This window comes from Lepus europaeus, chromosome 3, assembly GCF_033115175.1.
Source record: "Lepus europaeus isolate LE1 chromosome 3, mLepTim1.pri, whole genome shotgun sequence".
In the NCBI taxonomy this organism is placed as follows: domain Eukaryota; kingdom Metazoa; phylum Chordata; class Mammalia; order Lagomorpha; family Leporidae; genus Lepus; species Lepus europaeus.
In genome coordinates this window covers 54,199,871-54,221,285 of record NC_084829.1, presented here as the reverse complement: position 1 = coordinate 54,221,285, position 21,415 = coordinate 54,199,871, and the positions used below count along the sequence as shown (strand labels likewise).

The following is a 21,415-nucleotide window of genomic DNA, read 5'->3' as shown; positions in this document are numbered from 1 at the left end:
TTTACTTACAAAAGATGCAACTAATCTTTTCTGCCTGAGTTCTTGCCAGAAAGTATATATCATTTTATAATTTAAAAAATAGTTCTAAGAGTAGGCATTTAGTCTAGCAATCCTATATTGGAGTACCCAGGTTCAAATCCCAACTCAGTTTTCAATTCCAGCTTCCTGACAATACAGACCCTGGAAGTCAGAAAGTAGTGGCTCAAGTAGTTGGGTCCCTGCCACCCATGTGGGAGACCTGGATAGAATTCTGGACTTCCAGCTTTAGGCCGGTCCAACCACAGTTATTGAAGGCATCCAAGAAGTGAACTGAAAGATGGGATCTCTGTCTGCCCATCTGCCCATCTCTCTTGCAAATAATTTTTTTTCCAAAAAATGGGAGCAGGCATTTGGAACAGTTAGGATGCTTGTAAGAATACCCACATCCCATATCAGGGTGCCTTGATTCAAATCTTTTAACTCCACTACTGATTCCAGCTTTCTGCTAACGGGCATCCTGAGATGCAGCAGTTGTTGCTTTAAGCAGTTAGGTCCCTGCCTCTCACGTGGAGACCTGGATTAAGTTCCCAGCTCCAGGCTTTTGGCTTAGCCTCGCCCTGACTATTGCGTACATTTGGAGAGTGAACCAGCAGATATACTGTGTGTGTGTGTGTATTTGTGTGTGTCTGTCTATGCCTTTCAAATCAATCATGTAAATAACTTTTTTAAACTATAATGTTCTTAAACACAAAGAAAGTGTTTTAAATGGCTGGCTTGCTTTCACCTGGCTGCTCACCTTAAGAGCCAAATTAGAATGATGTGATGAGGCAGCATAGATTCAGGGCAGGAGAAATGAACTGTAGCCCAAGCTTCCCACTCCCTAGCTGCAAGATCTTAAGCAGTCACCTAACTCAAGTCTCGGTTTCTTCGTTCAAAAAATAAGTGGGCCAAGCTAAATAACTTAAGGTTGCTTCAACACACAGACACGGTCTTAATTCTTAAAACCAGTACATCTGAAAACCTGCTAAATAAGAGGCCAGGATTAAAAACAAGGAAATCTTCATATAATCTGGGTGTGTTCTGGTTGAGAAAGTCTTAAGCTTATGGTGAAGTCAATTGTCAGTAGACATTAGAAAGGGAAAAGTAAAGAAATAGAAAGAGGGATTAGGCAACTGAGTAGTTAAAGCAAAAAAAGAAAAAAACAAAACTCAACAGCAGCATACCGAGTATTTTCCAGCTTGCTTAATCCTCAAACTGTCTTAAGCTTAACTCAGTTTAATGAACATTTACTGAGTACTTATTCATCCCAGAAATTATGGTAGTTTTGGAGGTATAATAATAAATAATATAGCAATATACACAACTTACTAGGTCTACTTGGAGGGTTGCAGTCAAAGGGATAACTTTAGTGTAAATTTCAAGTGTTAAAGGAAGAAAAGGACAGAGAGAGGGTTGCAGAAGACCAAAGGAGAGGTCCATGGGGGGAGTATTCAGAAAACGCTTCCAGAAGATGTGTAACAATTGAGCTGCACCTTAAAGGTGGGTGAAAGGACTGCTGTAGTTAAGAAGAGAGAGGCGTGAAATCAACGGACTACAGATTTCAGCAGACAGCAAAGTATGATACAGACCCTGAGGGTGGAGAGGGAGACAAGGAGGAGCAGGCACTAACACAGCACATCAAGGAGCTCTGATTTTGTCGTGTAGGGAAAGGGGGATCCAGGTTTTAGGAAGACAGCTAAATAGGGCATTGCCCAGCACTCTGTACCCACTAAATCTCAGGAAATTTTGAAGTGAGTGAGATGAATCATAAGTGTTAGTTTAATCTCAATTTTCCTACATTCAAAAAAAAGGGGGGGGGGCAGCTGCAGGGAGTAGGGCAGAGTTTGCCTTACTCCTGTTTTGCACACTCTACTCCCTAATACATCTACTCCATCCAGTGATTCTATCAATGGTAGCACAGTGTACCTTTTATTGTACAAGTCAACCAACTATGTTAGATATGTTATGATCCATTTAAATACCTTGAGGATGGGTAACTTGGTTGGGTTGTTTCCTTGGCTCTCCAAAAAGATATCCTCAGTACAACAGATAGAAAGTAAGCAGAAAGGTGACTTACCTAGTCAACGGGTTTCCACTGAAGTCGGCTATTTGCAGTGCTTTACAGAATGAGATGCTTTCTGGAATCTCAGGAATATCTGTGGAAGTAAAGAAATCATCTATCATATACTTCCATCGTTAACATTTCATCTTTCTCAAAATGTGCCTGCAGTCACAAGAGAATATCAGGAAATTACTATCTCCATTCAATTATGGCATGAATTTCTAAAATATTTTTCCATTTACCTTATATTTATCTCCATAGTAGGAAATATATTCTTAGCAGAATCATGTTAAAGAAAAATATTAAAAACAGCAACACTCCCACCACCAAATCCCAACACCCTACTCAAAAGTCACTGATGACTTTCTATTATAATTTCCACTAGACTTGTTTCCCTTATGTTTTCCTATGGATTTCTCAGTGCCAGATACTAGAGAGTAGTACATTTTCAAACGATGGAATGTTTTCTGAGAATAAACATAAGAATTTAGAAAATAAAGCTACAAAGAAGAAAATAAAAACCAACACTTTCATCATGCAGGGATAAATTTTTAATTGTTACTCACACATACATGCACACAGTGTGTATGTATAACGAGATTATGCTTCAAATTTTAGGTTCAGGATTCGTTTTTTTTCACTTCACATTTTTTAAAAAGATTTATTTCTTTATTTGAAAGTCAGAGTTACATAGAGAGAGAAGGAGAGGAAGAGAGAGAGAGGCCTTCCATCCGGTAGTTCCCCAACTGGCCACAACAGCCAGAGCTGTGCCAATCCAAAAGCAGGGGCCAGGAGCTTCTTCCCAGTCTCCCACACGGGTGCCGGGACCCAAGGACCTGGCCCATCTACTAGTGCTTTCCCAGGCCATAGCAGGGAACTGGATCGGAAGAGGAGCAGCCAGGACTCAAACTGGGGCCCATATGGGATGCAGGCACTACAGGCGGTGGCTTTACCCGCTATGCCACAGTGCTGGCCCCCTTCACTTCACATTATTTTACAAACTTTTTTCACTGTCATTATCTTTCCAAATAGATGGCCATTTTTAATGGCATACTGCATATATTTTCATGCCTCATTTAATCAATCCCCCATTGTTGGACATTTAGGTTATTTCCAAGTTCCTGTTGTTATAATTGCATTTATGAGCATTTTTGATTATTTCCTTAGGCTAAGTTCCCAGAACAGGAATTACTGTGTCAGAGGCATTAACATATCTGGAGCACTTGATAAATACTGTTAAATTACTTTACTGGAGAGGGCAGGCTATATCTATTTTTACTTCCATCAGCTTGTACAACATGCCCAGTTCAACATCTCTCCTCCTCTTTTTACATTAAAAAAAGCCAACTTTTTTATTTCCTTCTCCTTTAGTTGCTAGTGAGATTATTTTACCCTTGTCTACTAGCCATTGAGCGCTGTGATTTTACAATGACCAAAACTATTTTAAATTCTTCTTTCTCTTGGTTCAAAATCTGACAGTTTTTAGGGCTTTAAATGATAAGTAATTTCAAGAAGCTGTCCATTTTGGACATATGAACACTGAGAAGAGCTAAGATAAAAAAGGTTCTCCTTGCCCCAAGCTGTTTCTTCCACCACTTCAACACGTGCAACTTGAGCCAAACATATTTAATATTTCTAGATTGGGAGCAGTGAAGAGAAGGGGGAAATAGAGAAATATACGCATGCCTTGATGGAACACAACCTCAAAATGATGCCATATGAAGGATTTAGGTTCATATTTAAAAGCCTACTACAGGGCCAGCACTGTGGCATAGTAGGCTAAGCTGGAGCCAGTTCATGTCCTGGCTGCTCCTCTTCCAATCCTGCTCTCTGCTTCGGCCATGGAAGATGGCCCAAGTACTTAGGCTCCTGCACCCAGGTGGAAGACCCAGAAGCTCCTGGCTCCTGATTAGCTCAGCTCCAGCTGTTATGGAAATTTGAGGAGTGAACCAGTAGATAGAGGATCTCTCTCTCTCTCTCTCTCTCTCTCTCTCTCTCTCTCTCTCTCTCTTTCCCTCTCTCTCACACTCTCACTCTTCCTGTCAAATAAATAAATCTCAAAAAAAAAAAAATTTCAGAACTTTAAGTCAGCTGTGCTTTAAAAAACAAAGAGTGTGTGTATTTTCCACAAACTCTCTGAGGACCTTTTATTTCAAAATAAATAAGAGGGGGAATCTAAAATTTTCAAACAAATGATAAGGAACTAGAAATGCACATTACACTGATTAGATCAATGCACATTGTATACATGTATTGGAATACCAAACTGTACCACATTGACATGCACAATTATTATAAATTAAAATTATCTGAAAAGAGAATGTATGGGAGGGAGAAAACACTCTTAATGATGCCTAGCCTGACACCTACCTCATTTATTACTTAGTTTGAATTCCCCCACTGAGACACTCACATCCAATTTCCAAGTATTTTGCTATTAATCTATTTTTTCCAGTTTTCTTTTTCAGTCTACTCCTACTATTCAATCAGCTTATTTCAGGCCTCAGTCATCTAGATAAGCACAACATCTTCTTAAGTGGTATCTCTCTGTATCCAATGTGTCCTCCATCAAATCCAAACAATCCTAACAGCAATATTCCTACTTGCTCCTGTTTTCTAAGTTTATTAGGTTTGTTCCCTTGGGCAAATTACTTAATCCATCTGTGCCTCAACCTCCTTATTTGTAAAATGGATCATCAACCGGTATTTTAAAATAATGCCAGCATATCACATTTTAAAGGCTGAAGAAGTTCTGAGAAAAGAGAGAAATAGACAAAGGAAGACACTGTTATGCTTTGAACCAAATAAATAATGGCAGAGAGAAAGCACAAACATGAACGTGATATGTGATGCAAAGTGAGGAGAGGGTGTGCCCTGGGGAATGATGGACAGCTTGGTTTGCTTGAGCTTCAGGAGAGCAAATTGGGAGCATAGAGACAGAGAAGGCTAGAAAGATCTGTTCATAGAAGATTACCATATGTCAGGTTGAGTTGTTTACAATAATTTGCTAGACAAAGTCCCCTATTGTATAAAGAGGGGATATAATCAGACCCCCTTTGTAGGGTTGTTATAAGGACTGGGTGGGGGGGCAGTATACAACATCAATAAAAGCACATGGCACACTATAATACCGGTTGGGGGACCAACAGAGATGACTACTGTTTTCTATTCAAGGTCAAATAATTTGAAGAGCAGAGATAAGATCTAGTTTTTTTTTTCTTTTAACTATTTGAAAGCAATAATGATTAAACCCTGACTAAGCTGCTATATACAGGCAAGTATTAGAAATACTTATTATCATTAACTTAGCTTATTATATAATTAGTATTACTTAGATTTATTCATGGGATTTTTCTCTAGTCACTAACAATTGTGACCCAAAGCTTCTATTGGCCAACACTCACTTCAAGCTTCTATGTAAGGAGAAACTACAACAACAACAAAAAAAAACTTTAAGTCTTACTTTTCATTAATCCAAACTAGCCCTGTGCCAAACACAACCAAAAATAAAAGCATAAAAATTGATCTCTACAAAATGTCTAGGAATGACTATAAAATTAATCTCTTCCCTACATCCTTCATAAACTAACCTTTAACTTGGATCTACTCTGTCATCATTTCTGAATTTGAATAGGTGAGATCTGGTTGTACATTAACAATAAAACCCAAACACAGCCATTTCTGCAGCCCATAAATAGGACATTCACAACCAGCCCTAGGCTGCATCAGTGCAGTCTTCTTCACCAACGGGCAGACCACAAGCCTGGCAGCAGCTGCCCCCGAGCTTCTGACACAGAATATAGCTTTTACAACAGATACTGCCATTGACAACGGGATTCAAAATGACATTTCCTGTGCTTGCCAGCACTCATTCTTCTCTCAGCATCCAGTGTTAACACACCAAGCTGAGACCTCACTCCTCCTCACCCTGCCAGCAGTGCACAAGCTTAGTCAGTATTCTTATCTAAGAAATCGGAGCTTTCTTCCCACACCCCCAGAACAATGAAGGTGAACCACGACCCTTCCCGAAAATCTATCACCATGTTGGGTGCACATCAGGTTCCCTCTAAGTATATATGATTTTAGAAATTCCTGGGCATTTCATACCATGGCACATTGTGAGCAGACAGTTCTCCTGTCTGCCATAGCACAAAAAACTTCTTTCTGAATAAATTAATCACTGACTGGCATTTCTTTTTGTTCTGTATGAATAGTGTCCCTTCTTGGGTTAAAGAGCTATATGATATCAGTAAGTTATAATACTAGGTTCCTTCCACTGCAAATATCATGTAATACAAAGCAAAATAAAACTTAAGCCTAATATATTTTTGTGACCATTCTCTAAGACTGTCTAATTCGTACTGATGTTGCTTGCAAATAAAAAGCTAAAGGGGAATAAAATTGCCTAAAGAAAGCAAACTATTACCTCTATCAATTAATTTTTATTTTTATAAAATCACACAAGAATATAACATTTCAAATCTCAGGATACACTGTATGTAAGTTAATAAGTTGTACTTTTATCAAATTAATTTTTTTTTAAATGCAGCAAAAATCAAGTCAGTAACCATGTACATTTATCGTGTCAACATTATTCTCCTCACAGTAAAGTGGCTGTGCTAGCTTAATTAGCACAAGGTGCTAACAAGGCCAGGGTCCTGGACTCCCTCCAAGTGGAGGCCAGTTTCTTTCTCTTCATTCCAGCCTCACTGCACTCAGAGGAGGCTTTACCTCCAAGCTGTGATCATTACACAAGCCACTGCAGAGTCTGGCTGAGAGTTCACCAAGTGTCAGGCACCATGCCAACAAACACTGCACAGATGAACTCTAAGGCAGGCACTGTTATCATCATTCTCTGCATCAGGAAACTGAGGTGAGAAAAGCATAAGGGCCTTGCCCAAGTTTAAACAGCTAGCAAGTGGGAAGGCCAGGATTTGACCTAGGCCATCTCAAACCAGAGTCCAGAACCTTGCCATGCACTATCTTGTCTCCAAAAAGAATGAATGAGGGCACAGGGGCACACGCCACATCTAACTATCATGATACCCAAATCTTCAAGCAGCTTAATCTAAGGCAATCAGCAGAACTGCATCATCCGATCTGACTTAGAAAAGATTTAAATTTTTTCTTTATCTAATTCTGATGATGAAACAAGCCAAGTCAAAATTCATTTTCAAGATACACAGTAAAAACATCAAAGGAACAAAGAAGAAACTTGAAAAGACATTCTACCCCTACTTAACTGTTTGGTACAATCTTCTTCAATTTTTTATTTGAAAAAGTATTAAAATTAAGTATAGTATTTGATAAGGTACATGAAACTAAAATGTTTCATAATTACTTCTGGCTCGATGTAACCCTACTGATCACATCAAGCTGAGAAGCTTCTGCACTGCAAAAGAAACAACCAGCAAAGTGAAGAGGCAACTGATAGAATGAGAGAAACCATGAAACTGACAAAGGGTTTTTTGTTTTTGTTTTTTTATAAGATTTATTTTATTTTACTTGAAATTCAGAGTTACAGAGAGGCGGAGGCAGAGAGAGAGAGACACAAAGTTTCTTCCATTCACTGGTTCACTCCTCAAATGGTTTCAACGGCCAGAGCTGTGCTGATCAGAAGCCAGGTGGCAGGAGCTTCTTCTGGGTCTCCCACACGGGTGCAGGGACGCAAGGACTTGGACCATCTTCTACTGCTTTTCCAGGCCATAGCAGAGAGCTGGATCAGAAGTGGAACAGCCGAGACTTGAACTGGCACCCATATGGGATGTTGGCACTGCAGGTGGCAGTTTTACCCACTACACCACAGTACCAGCCCCAATAAAGGTTTAATATCCAGAATCTATAAAGAACTCAAAAAATTCAACAACAAAACAAACAATTCAGTTAGGAAATGGGCACAGGACTTGAATAGGCATTTTTCAAAAGGAAATTCAAATGGCCAACAAATACATGAAAAAATGTGCAGGATCACTAGCCATCAGGGAAAAATAAAATCAAACCACAATGAGGTTTCACCTCACTACAGTTAGAATGGCTCTCATACAGAAATCAACAAAAAACAAATGCTGACAAAGATGTAGGGGAAAGGTAGCCTAATCCACTGTTGGTGGGAATGTAAACCGCTGCAACCACTGTGGAAGACAGTATGCAGATACCCCAGAAATCTGAATACAGACCTACCATATGATCCAGCCATCCCACTCCTGAGAATTTACTCAAACAAAAAGAAATCAGTATCTGAAAGTTATCTGTACCCCTTTGTTCACTGCAGCACACTCACAATAGCTAAGATGTGGAATCAACCTAGATGTCCATCTACTGTTGACTGGACAAAGAAATTAAGATTTATAAACACTCTGGAGAACTACTCAGCTGTAAAAAAAATAAATAAATCTATCTTTTGCAGCAAAATGGACACAAACAGAAACCATTATACTTAGTGAAATAAGGCAATCCCAAAAATACAGATATCATATATTTTCCCTAAGATAACTAATAGAGTACTAAGAATGTAATGTATTGGAGTGAAATGGACATTTTAAGATTCGATGATCATTTACAGCCCTTGTCTCTTCCATTGAAGAACAGTGTTTTTTTCCTTCATAGTATTTGTTGAAATCTTGTACTTAGTGTAGGGTTAACTTTATGGTCATTAAGTAAACTTAAAGTAGATCTTGGTAAAAATTAAGAGTGGGAGTGGGAGAGGGAAGAGGAAGAAGGTTGGAACATGAGTGTAAGGGATGGTGGGGTGGAAAGTATCCCTATGTTCCTAAATCTGTATATATGAAACAAATGAAACTGTATAATTAAAAAAATTTTTAAAAGAACCAAAAAAAAAAAGTATCTCTACTGACAAAAAGGCAATATAGCATCTTACAATTTCAATTAAATTTTCAATGAATCCCACAAATGTACAGATTAGGCTTCTCAGGGCCCAATCCCTTTCATTTGAAGCATCTGTCTGGATAGTGACTATAAAGATGCATCCAACAACTTTCCCACTAGATGCATCCTCCACAAGATCAATGACCAGAACTGTATTGTTCTCTACTGCGTCCCTTCCTTCCCTTCAATGAGGGATGCTGGCAGGCATTCAACAACTCTTACAGTCTAACCCCACAGGGTCTGGAATCGGAGGAAACATTCCATGGCATCTCATGGATCACAGGGAAACTTGAGCCACACTGGGCTCCTGCTTCCTCGTGAAAGGGATTTAGGACTCCCTGTCTCATCCACCTCACAAGATCGTATACATGGTAACTTGGTGCAGTCCACAGTGCAAAGGACTAAATGACAGGAGAAGAAGGCAAAGTCCCATGAGTGACCTGGGCTGGTTTGAAGTGTGGATTACTTTCTGTATCAACTACTGGGGTCTGAGTCACTGTGTTCCCCTCCTCTCACCCTGGACACACACAGACCAGAGGGGAGAAAATACGAGAACTCTGACCACATCAAAAGAGGAGAGCTTCTAAACAAGTGTTTTTTCATCAGAATTAAAAAAAAAAATTATTTATATGAAACAAGGTTTGCAGTGAGAGAGGGACACACACACACACACACACACATCTTCCTGGCTCACTTCCAGGTCTCCCAAGTGGGTGGCAAGAGCATAAGGACTTGGGCCATCTTCCGCTGCCTTTCCAGGCACATCTACAGGGAACTGGATCAGAAGTGAAGCAGCCAGGACTCTAACCAGCATCCATATGGATGCCGGGATTGCAGATGGCAGTGTTACCCACTATACCACAATGCCAGCCCCCAGAATCCAACCTTAAAGAAATGCATCACTGCATATTCCAATTCTCAAGAATCTGAAGACAGTGCTTCAAAATCACATCACTGATGATAAAGTGAAATCCAAGACAAACAGCAATAATAGAGCATAAACTCTGGTACCATCACAAATAAACCTGTCCCCATGAGCTTCCCTGCAAAGATGCCCAGAAGCAGAGGCAATCCTAGCAAGCATCAACAATTCAAAGATGAGCACATTGGTACCAGAGATTGCCAACCTTCCCCATCAACATCCTTTAAGTCACCTCAAAAGGCTTACTCACTATGAACAATTTCCTTGTCAGAGTCCAGTTACACTTGTGTTTTCAGACTACAAACGGAAACTGTATCAGATGTATAGGTGAGTACTTTGGGCTTTTCTTCTCATAGAAACTATTAACATTTGTATCTAGCATCTTCCATATTTAACAACATTAAGATTGCTATGAATGATGCAGGAGCAAGTTACAAGTTAAAGAAGTGGTTCCTATCCAACACAGTCCCTCCCTACAAGGAAGAGGAATTGATGTGCTGTAATGGATTAACATTCTTGCTGATAAAGTGAGTTCTCAAAATGCTGGAGCAACTTCTACTAAGAAAGTAGGTACTGCGGCTCACCTTGGTTGGTACTTGGCTGACTGGTGAGCTCTAGCTCACACATAATTTCCTCCTCTCAGCCATATGGACACTTTATTTTACATTAAAATTTCATATTGCTACCCACCTATCTATTGCCCACAGAGGCCTCCATTGGAGCTCCTGGCCTAACAGCTGCTGTCACTGCCACCTCAGACACAAGTGCTAAGTCCTGGGTCCTGGGACAACAGCAAGGGACAGGCTCAGAACAAGTAAAGTGACAGTCATGACTCTGAAAAAAGGAAGTACTTCCGTCCAAGTTCACTTGAGTCTGCGACCCTAAACAAGAATAACTGCCGTTTTTGAGGACTTGTTATTTATCTGGTATCATGACTGGTATTTTGTAGGGACCATCTCTAATCCTTGAGACTAATAGTGAGACAGCCAGTAGGAGTACCACTGACAGATGCTGGGAAATGTTAAATATTCAAGGGTCACTCTGTTGACATGTAGAACAGCAGGGCTTTGAAATCCCACTCTCTCTGCCCCATAGCAGAGGAAGGCTGCAAAGTAGCAGTTGCAAATCTGGAGAGTAAGATCTGATCTGCTCCAGTTATGCTGCAAGCATTAGGGATGCCACAGGAAGGGACACGAGCCCCAAATGTTGGCAACAGCTGGGGCCGTATTGGGGTCCAAGCCAGGAACTCAATCTGCGTCTCTCAATTGGGTGGCTAGCACCCAATTACTTGAGCCTTCATCACCACTGCCTCCCAGGGTCTGCACTGGGAGGAAGCTGGAGTCAGGAATGGAGCTCAGAGTCAAGTATAAGCACTATGACAGAGATACAGGAGTCCTCATTACTAAGCTGAACATCTTTGCTTGCTGTCCTGCTTGTGAGCGCAGGAGCAGAGTACTTTGAAGAAAAGTCCAACTGTGAAGGCTGGCAAGCCAGCAAAGAAGAAGCAAATGGAGTGTGAACAGTAGCTGCCAAATTCTAGTCCAAGACACAGAAATCAATGGTTAGCAACATGAGAAAAAGGATAAGAATGGGGTAAGGTTTTCTGATCATAAAGCTAAATTTATTTATTTAAAACAACTGTTGTTTACTTTGAGATTACATCCTAATGGCTTCAAATGTCTTTGCTTTTACTAAATGATGGTTATAGTTGTTCTTATCAAAACAAAGCATCAGCAATCCTGTGTTGAATCCCATTTGAAAAAAGTACACTGCTCTATTAAATCTCTGTGTCTGAGAACCTGGAGTGGAGGATGCTTTCAAAATGCTTAACAATTAGGGAAGAGGGTATAGCTTGAGTAGAAAACAAAGGTCAAGGGAAAGCACATTTTAATATGTTTGAGTATGCTCTGTTTACTTGAAAACTCTGGACAATCAGCAAACAAGTGGACAGAAGTCTTTTTCAAAAGGCAACGGGGAGGGCAGCCACACAGTATGAAAGGAAGACTTGAATGTGCAGACTTCAGAATCCATTTATATGGAAGATACAGACGGGAGCAGTAGGCCTGGCAATGGTGCAAGAAAACCGCACAGTTGGAGGGCAGGCTCACAGGGTAAGGTCCACCAATCCAGAAGAAAGACAAATGATATTAAGGAGGAAATGAGTCACCATAATAAGAAACCCTGTGGCAAAAAATGAGTGCTGCTATCTCTTTGGCAGTGCTGCAGGGAAGGCGGGAGGAAGAAAAAGGCAGGCCACACTGGCACAGAACATCGGGTCCTGTTATATATGAAAGCCATGAGTCAAGACCTGGGCAGAGACAGAATTCAAAAAACAAGGAGTAATACAACCAGCAGTGAGCAGAACAAGTGTGTAAAAAGAGACACTGACAGCCATGGGGAACTACTGAGCACTGTGACTTGGGGCACATTCGGTCCATCATATTGCTTCATTTAGGACTATTTACTACTAGGATAAAACAAGGTCCCTGTGTGCCAAGCAAGCTGGCTGGTAAAGACAGTTTGAATGCTATGCTGTGGCTGCCTGACTCAATCCTGCTTAAAAATATAAATATCTGGGATTGTCAAACATGGCTAAATATGAACGCTTGATCCAAGTCTGCATTTGCTGCCACAGCTGTTATGGGTGTGCCAGTAGAGGGGCGGGGATGGGGCGAGGTGGAAAACGCTAAATGGAGAATTTTTTGCATCTTGTTTATCGTACTATTCTAATCACCACGGACTTGCCCAGGAGGCAGTCAGACTCCAAGACACAGCCATCACTCCAAGCAGCCTCTCCAGTACACATGATGTCAGACCAGGCCTCTGCACAGAGCAGAAGCAAAGGCAGGACAGGAAAGGAGCCTTGGGAAATTCATATTTTGTACATGTCTCGGTGATTGTGTTGCCAAAAAAAAAGTCCCCACCCTGAAGATTTTCACCCAGTTCTAGCCACAATTGCCAAAATAACCTCTCTACCTCAGCCTTTGCTCCCCTGCAGAGTTGGCTTAAGTATGCACAAAGACATTTTGAGGTATAAAACATTGATATTCTCTCACTCACACACACATACACAGTAATAAAGAGGTGCAGAAGATGAAATATTAGATTTCACATGGAATAATGTCAAGGGAAAAAACATGGACAATTTGTCATTCTTTGCCTCCTTCCAAAACAAGAAATATACCTGATTCTGATTAGTGACTATTTATATGAAGGGATTTCAAAAGGTTCATGGAAACATGGAATTAAAAGTTTATTTGGATGTGAAACATTTTTGAAATCCATGCATATTTTGCAGAACATGAATATCTCCACGAACTTCTTGGAGACTTCCTTGTACTTCAAGAAAACAGCAACTAAATATCAAAGCTTAAAGAAGAAAAAGTTTTATTTACCAGCTACTTCGTATTTTACTCAAAGTTAAAGCTCATGCTAATTATTCCCACGTTTAAAGGACAAAATTAAAATTTCTGGCATTTATACATCAAAATTCTCTAGAGAAATGAAATCTTCAAAATTTTCCCCCAGGCTCTTGTGCAAACTCCTTGCACCATGAGGTTCTTTCCCCGCTCTGAACTGCAAGTAAGCTCTATGGGTCAAGCTTGCTCCTTTGGCCTGAACAATTTGGTGCCCATCTCCACAGCCCCTCACATTACCAGTCTAGGCATCCCTTATCTCTACAGCTGGGATCTGTGATTCTTCCCCATGGGGACAAACACCCTGCTAAACTGTGAGCCCTCACATCGCCACACCATGCAAACCATCAACTGAGAGACTCACTCACAGGCTGGATGAGCAGTTCTCTGGGTAATACACAGAGTGGATTGGGTGCAGGGCCAGGAGAGAACACAGCTCTCCAAAGCACAGGGAGAGGCCAAGTGGCACAGAGAAGCCAGCCAGGCCACAGATTCTCCGCCATCTCGCTAGGATTTCCCAAAGTATAACCCTAAACCAGGACGAACATAACCTAGTGAGTATCCAAGAGCCTGGGGAGTCCTCTTCTAGAATTACAATGAGTCTTTCTAATAACTTAACATTACAAGAAAATTTTGCAGAAACAGTGCTATTTCTATGGAATATAGAAAATTTAAGACAGAATCAGAACAAAATATACAGTGTCATTTAGCTGACTCTCAACAAGAAGAAGAGTTACTGCCACTTGTTAGATCAATTTAAATGTCCTAGGCAATCCTCACAGGTACCCCACTTGGGTTTAGGACAAAAAAGGAGAAGGGAGGTGAAGTGCTTGTTTCTGCCAAGGGTAATTCAGGGAATTATAATAAATGCTTGAAATTGGGACTAGAACTAGGCAAAAATCTTTTTCTATACTTAGTTAAGGCATGGGTCAATGGATTTGTTAGCTAAAGATGAGAAAGGTCAGGTCTTAAAGACATCCTTTGGGTTTGAATGCTATTTAAAATCTTGACCCAGGCTGGATCTGCTTAGGTTCTGTTAGATTCTTACATGAATGACTCTGAGCTTCAATTTAGAGCTGCATGAATTTTCTTGCAAATTAAAATGTAGACTCTGGGATCCTGCTCTGGAAATTCTGACTGCACAGTCCTAGGGTAAGGTAGAAATATGCAATTTTAACCAGGGTTCTATGTGGGTGGTCCCAGAACCCACCTAGAGAAAACAACTGCTCCAAGTGAAGGCAGACAGACATAATCAAAGCCTAACTTTCTAGGTGGAAAGAGTTCTTGCTCTCTTCATTCCTGAAAGCCCTGTCCTCTGAGGTCTGACTATGAAGAGTGCTTTAGGAATTGTTGACCTTGGAAATATTTTTCTCCATCTTTCCTTCTAAATACAAATGTGATTTGGCCAACACAGATTGAATATCTCTGGGGATAGACTGCATCCTGTCCTATCTCCTATCTTGAACAGGATTCTTCCTTCTGCTATATGCATGGTAAAACCCCAGTGCCTAACTTACAGAGAACACACAGAAAAAGTTTCTAGACTGTCTGAACTTAATCTAGAAGTTCTGACATGCTTCCTTTTAAGAACTTAAAATGCATTATAAATATCACACCTTACAATTCCATTGAAGCACCAAGCCTGTCACCTTTGATTTCTCCTCTACTAGTCATTGACCAGAATCTATTAACTCTATAAAATCAAAGAAATATGTACCTCTTGGCTGGCTATAGGGGGCTGTAGACCCTGTACTTTGTTACACAGTGCCATTCACATAAGAAGTTCTCCTACAAATCACACAGTGATAAACATGGTGCTCTCCTTTCACACCCAGTTTCTCAGTTGAAGCAATGAAAAAGATGATCTCAAGGTTATACTCTAATAGATCACCCTATTCACTTATTTGTTCATTTATCTATTTATTTATGCAATAAATATTTAATGGGCCATGATTATTGATGTCAGAGGGTAAGGCAACAGAGATGACTCAAGAGAGGCATGGTCTCTGCTGACTGTATTTCCTAACATAGAGGGGAGGTTATCACAAAAGCAAGCCCAATATAGTGGGACACTCAGCACTGGCAACCTCGGCCAGGATGGAGAGAGTCTGAAAGAGGGAAGGGAAGGTTATTGACTTTTCCTTTTCTGCTTCCACTGACTTTCTGTAATGACCATATACTGCTTTTCTTATTGTAAAAAATTCCAAAGTGAAATAATACTTGGAAACATCTTGGGATAAATGCAATTATTAAAGGGTCTTAGAAGGAGAGAACACAATTTGTCTGTGGTCCATAATTTAGAATAAGAAGCGTAAAGTGACTAGACCCATCTATGGTACCAACTATAGCCAATGACCAGACTCTAAAAAGAGAATACTGGTGACTGGTTCCCCCCCCCCCCCCCCCCGCGCCTCCATTTGCCTCTGGTTCTACCTCATTGTGGCAGCAATGCCTGGACAACTCCCACACCAGACACTGATCAAACATGCATACATTATGAACTATGTTATGAAACTCCTCCATCAAATATATCATTAGCTGTCCAAGACACACACCAGCATCACAACCACACACGTTCCTTAGAACTGGCAGAAATAGGGAACACTGACGGCTGCTTTTCCTCCAGGAAATAGTAATTGCTCATATTTTTCACACCTTCCTACGATCTCTCAAAAGGAGTCAAGGGAAAAAGCATTAAACAAGCAGCCATGAGTGCTGTCAACCATTCTGACATTGCTTGGGCTGTCTTAGATGGCCTCCTATATGACAAATCCATTAGAAACTTCCCAGTATACATTTCACCATTGCACCCCACTTTACACCAGAGCCCTCCTGGAAGTGCTTCCTCATCTTGGATCCATGATGAAGCTCCATTATTCACCTTGTTTCTCTATTTTTTTTTTTATTTTTTTCCCTCCTAGTCTCTTTCTCAAATGTCTATAATTCTTGAATTTTACTTGTGAAGGAGAGGGGCATGCGGAGGAGGAAGAAAGAGAGAGAAACAAAAGTTTCATCTGCTGGCTCACTCCCCAAATGCCTGCAACATCCATGGCTGAGCCAGTCCAAAGCCAGGAACCAGGAACTCAAAATGACAGAGATACCACCTCCCACCCTGGGTTCCTTCACACCTCTCACACGGAACTTTCCATACTTTTCCATCATCAGGGACATTCTGCCCTACATCCCTCCAGAGCCATCACAAAACTGCCTTATCTTAAGCTCTCATCACAGAACCCATTTCTTGGTGCTGGTTAAATATTCAAGAAATGAACAAAACTCATTCTAAATACCTGTTCCTATCCCTATGCCCTTTATTTCGGGGAAGCAGAGGCTGTAGCCAAGAATTTCACTAGTGCTTTTTTGTGCTATTATATGTAATAAAGTACACTACCCTTATTTGGAACTTTTTTTTTTTTTTAAGTTTCTCTCTTCCCTTTTGAATCTCTGAAGAGGGAACAGGTGCCCATAGAGCAGAGGGGTTTAGAAGATAAGAGTGAATTTGACTGGCAGTAGAAACAGGCTCCAGAATGCCGAAACACCTGCTCAGAAAATGCCAACAAGATGCAAGGAGGAGATCTCACCATGCTTAAACCTAGAGGCTAAAGGCTGACCTGCCTGTGACAAGAGCCAAAGGACAGGGCTCTGAGCTAGAGGAAGAGCAGAGGTAGTTCTCTTTTCCCTCTATTGATCAACAAGAAAAACTCCCAAACAGAGCAAGGATCTAGAAAGGGGGGAATGGGGGTGAGGCAGGGCTTCTTAAAGCAAGGACACTCTCTGTGGTTGATAACGCACATTTCTGTGACCTTGGACTCAATTTACAGGTGCCTTCAAAGAGGCAAAGGACCCTGCCATGTTGTGTCCTGCTGGTTCCCAGTCAGTGAAACAGGCCACAAAGCAGGTAACTCATTCCTTGTCAGATGTGGAAGTGGGGAACATCAACAACCCAGTCAGTTCCCTGAGATGCCTCCTGCCCTGCAGACTTTGGGCATGGAGAGAGGGATCTTAGTCTCCACCTCTCCCCTCCCCAGCCACCACCAGCCCCTCTGGTGCCACCTGGGTTTCTGAGCTGGCTCTGGGCAGATTTGGGTGTTGGAGGTGTGGCAAGTTGTCAGTGTTGAGTTCTTCCAGTTTTGCCTAATTTGCTCAGTCCCACTTATTCATCTTTACCAAGCACTCCTCAGCCTTGCTGAACAAGTGGGCCTACCCTTCAGTATTTTGCAACACTGTCAAACACAGGTTGAACAACAAAGTTAAATACTCCAAAACATTAACTATTATGTATATGGCACTTCCACCAAGTACCTTCACAAACAAAATATACATTAGGTAAACACAGCACTGATTGCTTTACAGTACATTTTAAAACAAACAAAAAAAAGCCGCTGCACATTTAAGCTTGGTCTGTTTCTGCCCACATTCTTTCCCTGTGTACCTGTGTAACTACATGGCCCCGGGGTACAATTGTACTTCCCTGCCTTATTTCAACACAAGAATCTTAAAATCAAGCACAGACTCCTAAACTGATTATTCACCTCTCTCTTCACTCTGTCTGGTTGGTTTTTAACTTATTCTAAACTTCTGAAAATTCCTCTGACTTGGGGGTTTTCTATATCCTATCCCAGATTCCTCTCTGAAACCTATAGCTTCCTGTTGGTGTGTTGACATATTCTCTAGAACAATGAAAAGCAAAAGCCAAGAGTTATTGATCAATCTGCCTTTTTAAAAACACTTAAGTATTTAACAATAAGTGCAAATAACAGTATGGGAAAGTTCACAACCTATGTCAAGTGAATAAAAATAAGACAGAAGTATTTGCAGAATGATCCCAATTTTGTAAAGTAGGTAACAAAAAAGGACAAATAAGATACACAAAAACATTAATGATGACTATTTCTGGGTAGTAAAATACAAAATTTTTATACTTGGGAAACAGATCGTGGTTTTTAAGAGTCCAATAAACCTGAGATCAAATACCAGTTCTACCACTCACAAGTTACACAATCAGAGATAGTGTTTAACTGGAGACTCATCTGTAAAGAGGATGTGAGGGGGTCGGCGCTGAGGCGCTGCGGGTTAACGTCCTGGCCTGAAGCACAGGCATTCCATATGGGCACCGGTTCGAGTCCCGGCTGCTCCATTTCCAATCAAGCTCTCTGCTGTGGCCTGGGATAGCAGAAAATAAAGGTGATCAATCTGAGTACCAATGAAGCTAGGTACTGGTGTCATCATGTCTGCACATCACCTCTCCTGACATCCAAATTCTAGAGAATGCTTACTGAATACCTATACCTGAGGAAAGAGCATGGGAAGGGTTAAGCATTTGGTACAGCAGGTAAGATGTTGCTTGGAATGCCTACATCCCACACTGAGTGCCTGCGTTCAAGTCCCAGCTCCACTTCTGATCCAAGCTTCCTGCTAATGAATAGTATTCATTATAAAAGAGGCTCCAATGAGCTCCCTTGTCCCTGCTACCATGGGAGTACACAGCAACAAGGCACTATCTCTGAAGCTAGTAAGCAAGTCTTCACTAGACATTCAATCTGCCAGCACTCTGTTCTTGGACTCAGCAGCTTCTAAAACTGTGAGCAGTAAGTTTATGTGGTTTATAAATTACTCAATCTAGGCTATTTTGCTATGGCAACAGAATAGACTAAGATGCTACCCTTTAGGGTGAGCCGTTTCTCCAAGAGGTTAAGTTCATTCACTGCATATATTTTTGCAGGTTTAAAAGTCTCAGGAAGACTTTTTCCAATTTTTAATCTCAATATCTGGGGTTACCCAGTCTAAATATTATCTGCACCCTTTCTCTCAAGACAGAATAAACAACTTGGTCTTTATTATCTTCAATATGCTCCAAAAATAGTGACAAGTACCATTCCTCCTGGGTTCCTTATTTCAGCTCCACCAGTACCTAGGAGTATGATTTGGGGCCCATCACAACCTCTTCAAACCTCAGTTTCCTCATTAGACAAACTGGGATGTTAATACCCACATCTCACAGAAAGGTGTGGGGTTAGATCAAGTGACACGACAAAGCAACAAAATGCCTGGCATACGGTGCCCTCACCTAAATCACTGTATCCTTCAAACTCTGTTTTCACCCTTCACTTTGCATCCTTACCCTCACAGCCCCAGCTCAGATCTTTATGACTCAAAATTAAACATAACTGGATTAATTATAGCACCTAACACTGAGTTTCTACTCCATACAAGACTCTACTCTAAACCTTTTACATACACAGCCTGCTTTATGTGTCAAAAAAACCTCCATAAGAGTAGGTCCTATTACAATCTTCATATTATAGATGAAGACAATGAGGCACAAAGAGGTTAAGTAACTTGTCCAAGGTAATAATTTCTGACTCAAAAATTCAGTGATTCCAAACTGCCTACTAATATCCCCAGGATTCCTCAATCGTAAAATTCTAATATTTAAAATCATATAATTCTAAGTTTTTTAATTACTTAAAATGTGGTTTTGAAAGCCACACACTCCTATAGGTTTTACACTACTAGTCAGTAGCTGTTAATCATGTTAACCTCTGCTTGGATTTACACATCCCTGCACAGACAAGGGAAGGAAGGCTACCCTGTTCTCTATGACATTCATCTGAATTCCCTATAAATGTGCCACTCATGGGGAGTGAAATGGGATCATGTGTGTTCACGCACGCATGTGTGCACGTGTGTATAAGGGCATATCTGTGTGTTTGTTAGGTTAATTTTATGTGTTAACTTGACTGTGGCCCTGAGTGCTAACTGAAACATTATTTCTCTTTTTAAAAGACTTATTTATTTATTTGAAAGGCAGAGTTATAGAGAGGCAGAGGCAGAGAGAGGTATTCCATCCTCTGGTTCACTCCCCAGATGGCTGCCTTCAGCTGGAGCTGTGCCAATCTGAAGCCAGGAGTCATGAGGTTCTTCTGGGTCTCCCATGCAGGTGCAGGGGCCCAAGGATTTGGGCCATCTTCTACTGCTTTCCCAGATCAATGCAGAGAGCTGGATAGGAAGAGGAACAGCCCAGCCAGGACTTGAACCGGTACCCATATGGGATGCCAGCACTGCAGGCAGCAGCTTTACCTGTGACAACACAGCGCTGGCCCCTGAAACATTATTTCTGAGTGTGCCTATGAGTGTGTTTCCAGATGAAATAAGCATTTTAGTTGTTGGATTCACTAAAAGAGATTGCTCTCCCACAGTGTGCTGGGTACTATCCAATCTGCTAAAGGCCCAAAAAGCAAAAAAAAAAAAAAAAAAAAAAAAAAAATACAGGAAGAAGGAATTAGCCCCTTTGTTTCCTGTCTGCCTGCTTGATGGGACACTAGTCTTCACCTGCCCTAGACTGGAATTACACCACTGGCTTTTCTGCATCGCCAGCTTGCAGAAGGCAGACTTCAACTTCTCAACCTGCATAACCACATGAGCCAATTTCTCCTGATAAATCTCTCCATTTATACATGTTGGTTCCCACTGGCTCTGTTTTTCTGGAGTGCCCTAATACACCGGGTCACAGTGTGATCAGTGGTATAAAACCATACAATGCCAGCATTCTCTTAGATGCCAGGTGTGCTGGGTGATTCAGTGCTCACCATGCTTCTCCACTTGTTCTAGCTAAGGACATCTCCCAACTCCTTTCAGTTAAGTTACAGACATACAATTGGCTGGTAGAAGGAAGAGAGAATTATTTCTACTATTTCTTACCATTGCCTGTGAAGCTATTTCACACACGGGGTGGTCATCTGGCCTAATGACTAAGATGTCATTTGGGACACCTGCATCCCATTAGAGTGCTTGGGTTAAAGTGTCAGCTCTGATCCAATTCTAGCTTCTTGGTACTGTACACCTCAGGGGCAGCAGTGATGGCTCAAGCACTTGGGTCACTGCCACCCACGTGAGAGACTCTGATTGAGTTCCCAGTTCCCAGTTTTGGTCTGGCCTAGCCCGGGCTATTGCAAGCAATTGGAAGTCAGCCAGCAGTTGGAAGTCAACCAGCAGAAGGGAACATGCTTACTCTTGCTTGTACTCGCTTGCTCGTTCTATTTTGCTTTTAAATTTTCCATACACAATCCTCTATTTTCTCTCTCCTACAAGGACCATGTTCTTGAATGAAGA

General features: G+C 41.1%; 1 protein-coding gene across 1 annotated transcript in view; it reads right to left on the bottom strand.

The window, feature by feature from the left end:
• Positions 1–21,415, bottom strand: part of LRRC1 (leucine rich repeat containing 1) — a 146,039-nt gene that overhangs the window by 50,453 nt on the left and 74,171 nt on the right. The window contains exon 3 of the mRNA XM_062187541.1: positions 2,096–2,174. Within this exon, the coding sequence (XP_062043525.1) occupies positions 2,096–2,174 (79 nt within the window). The remainder of the gene's footprint in view (positions 1–2,095; positions 2,175–21,415) is intronic.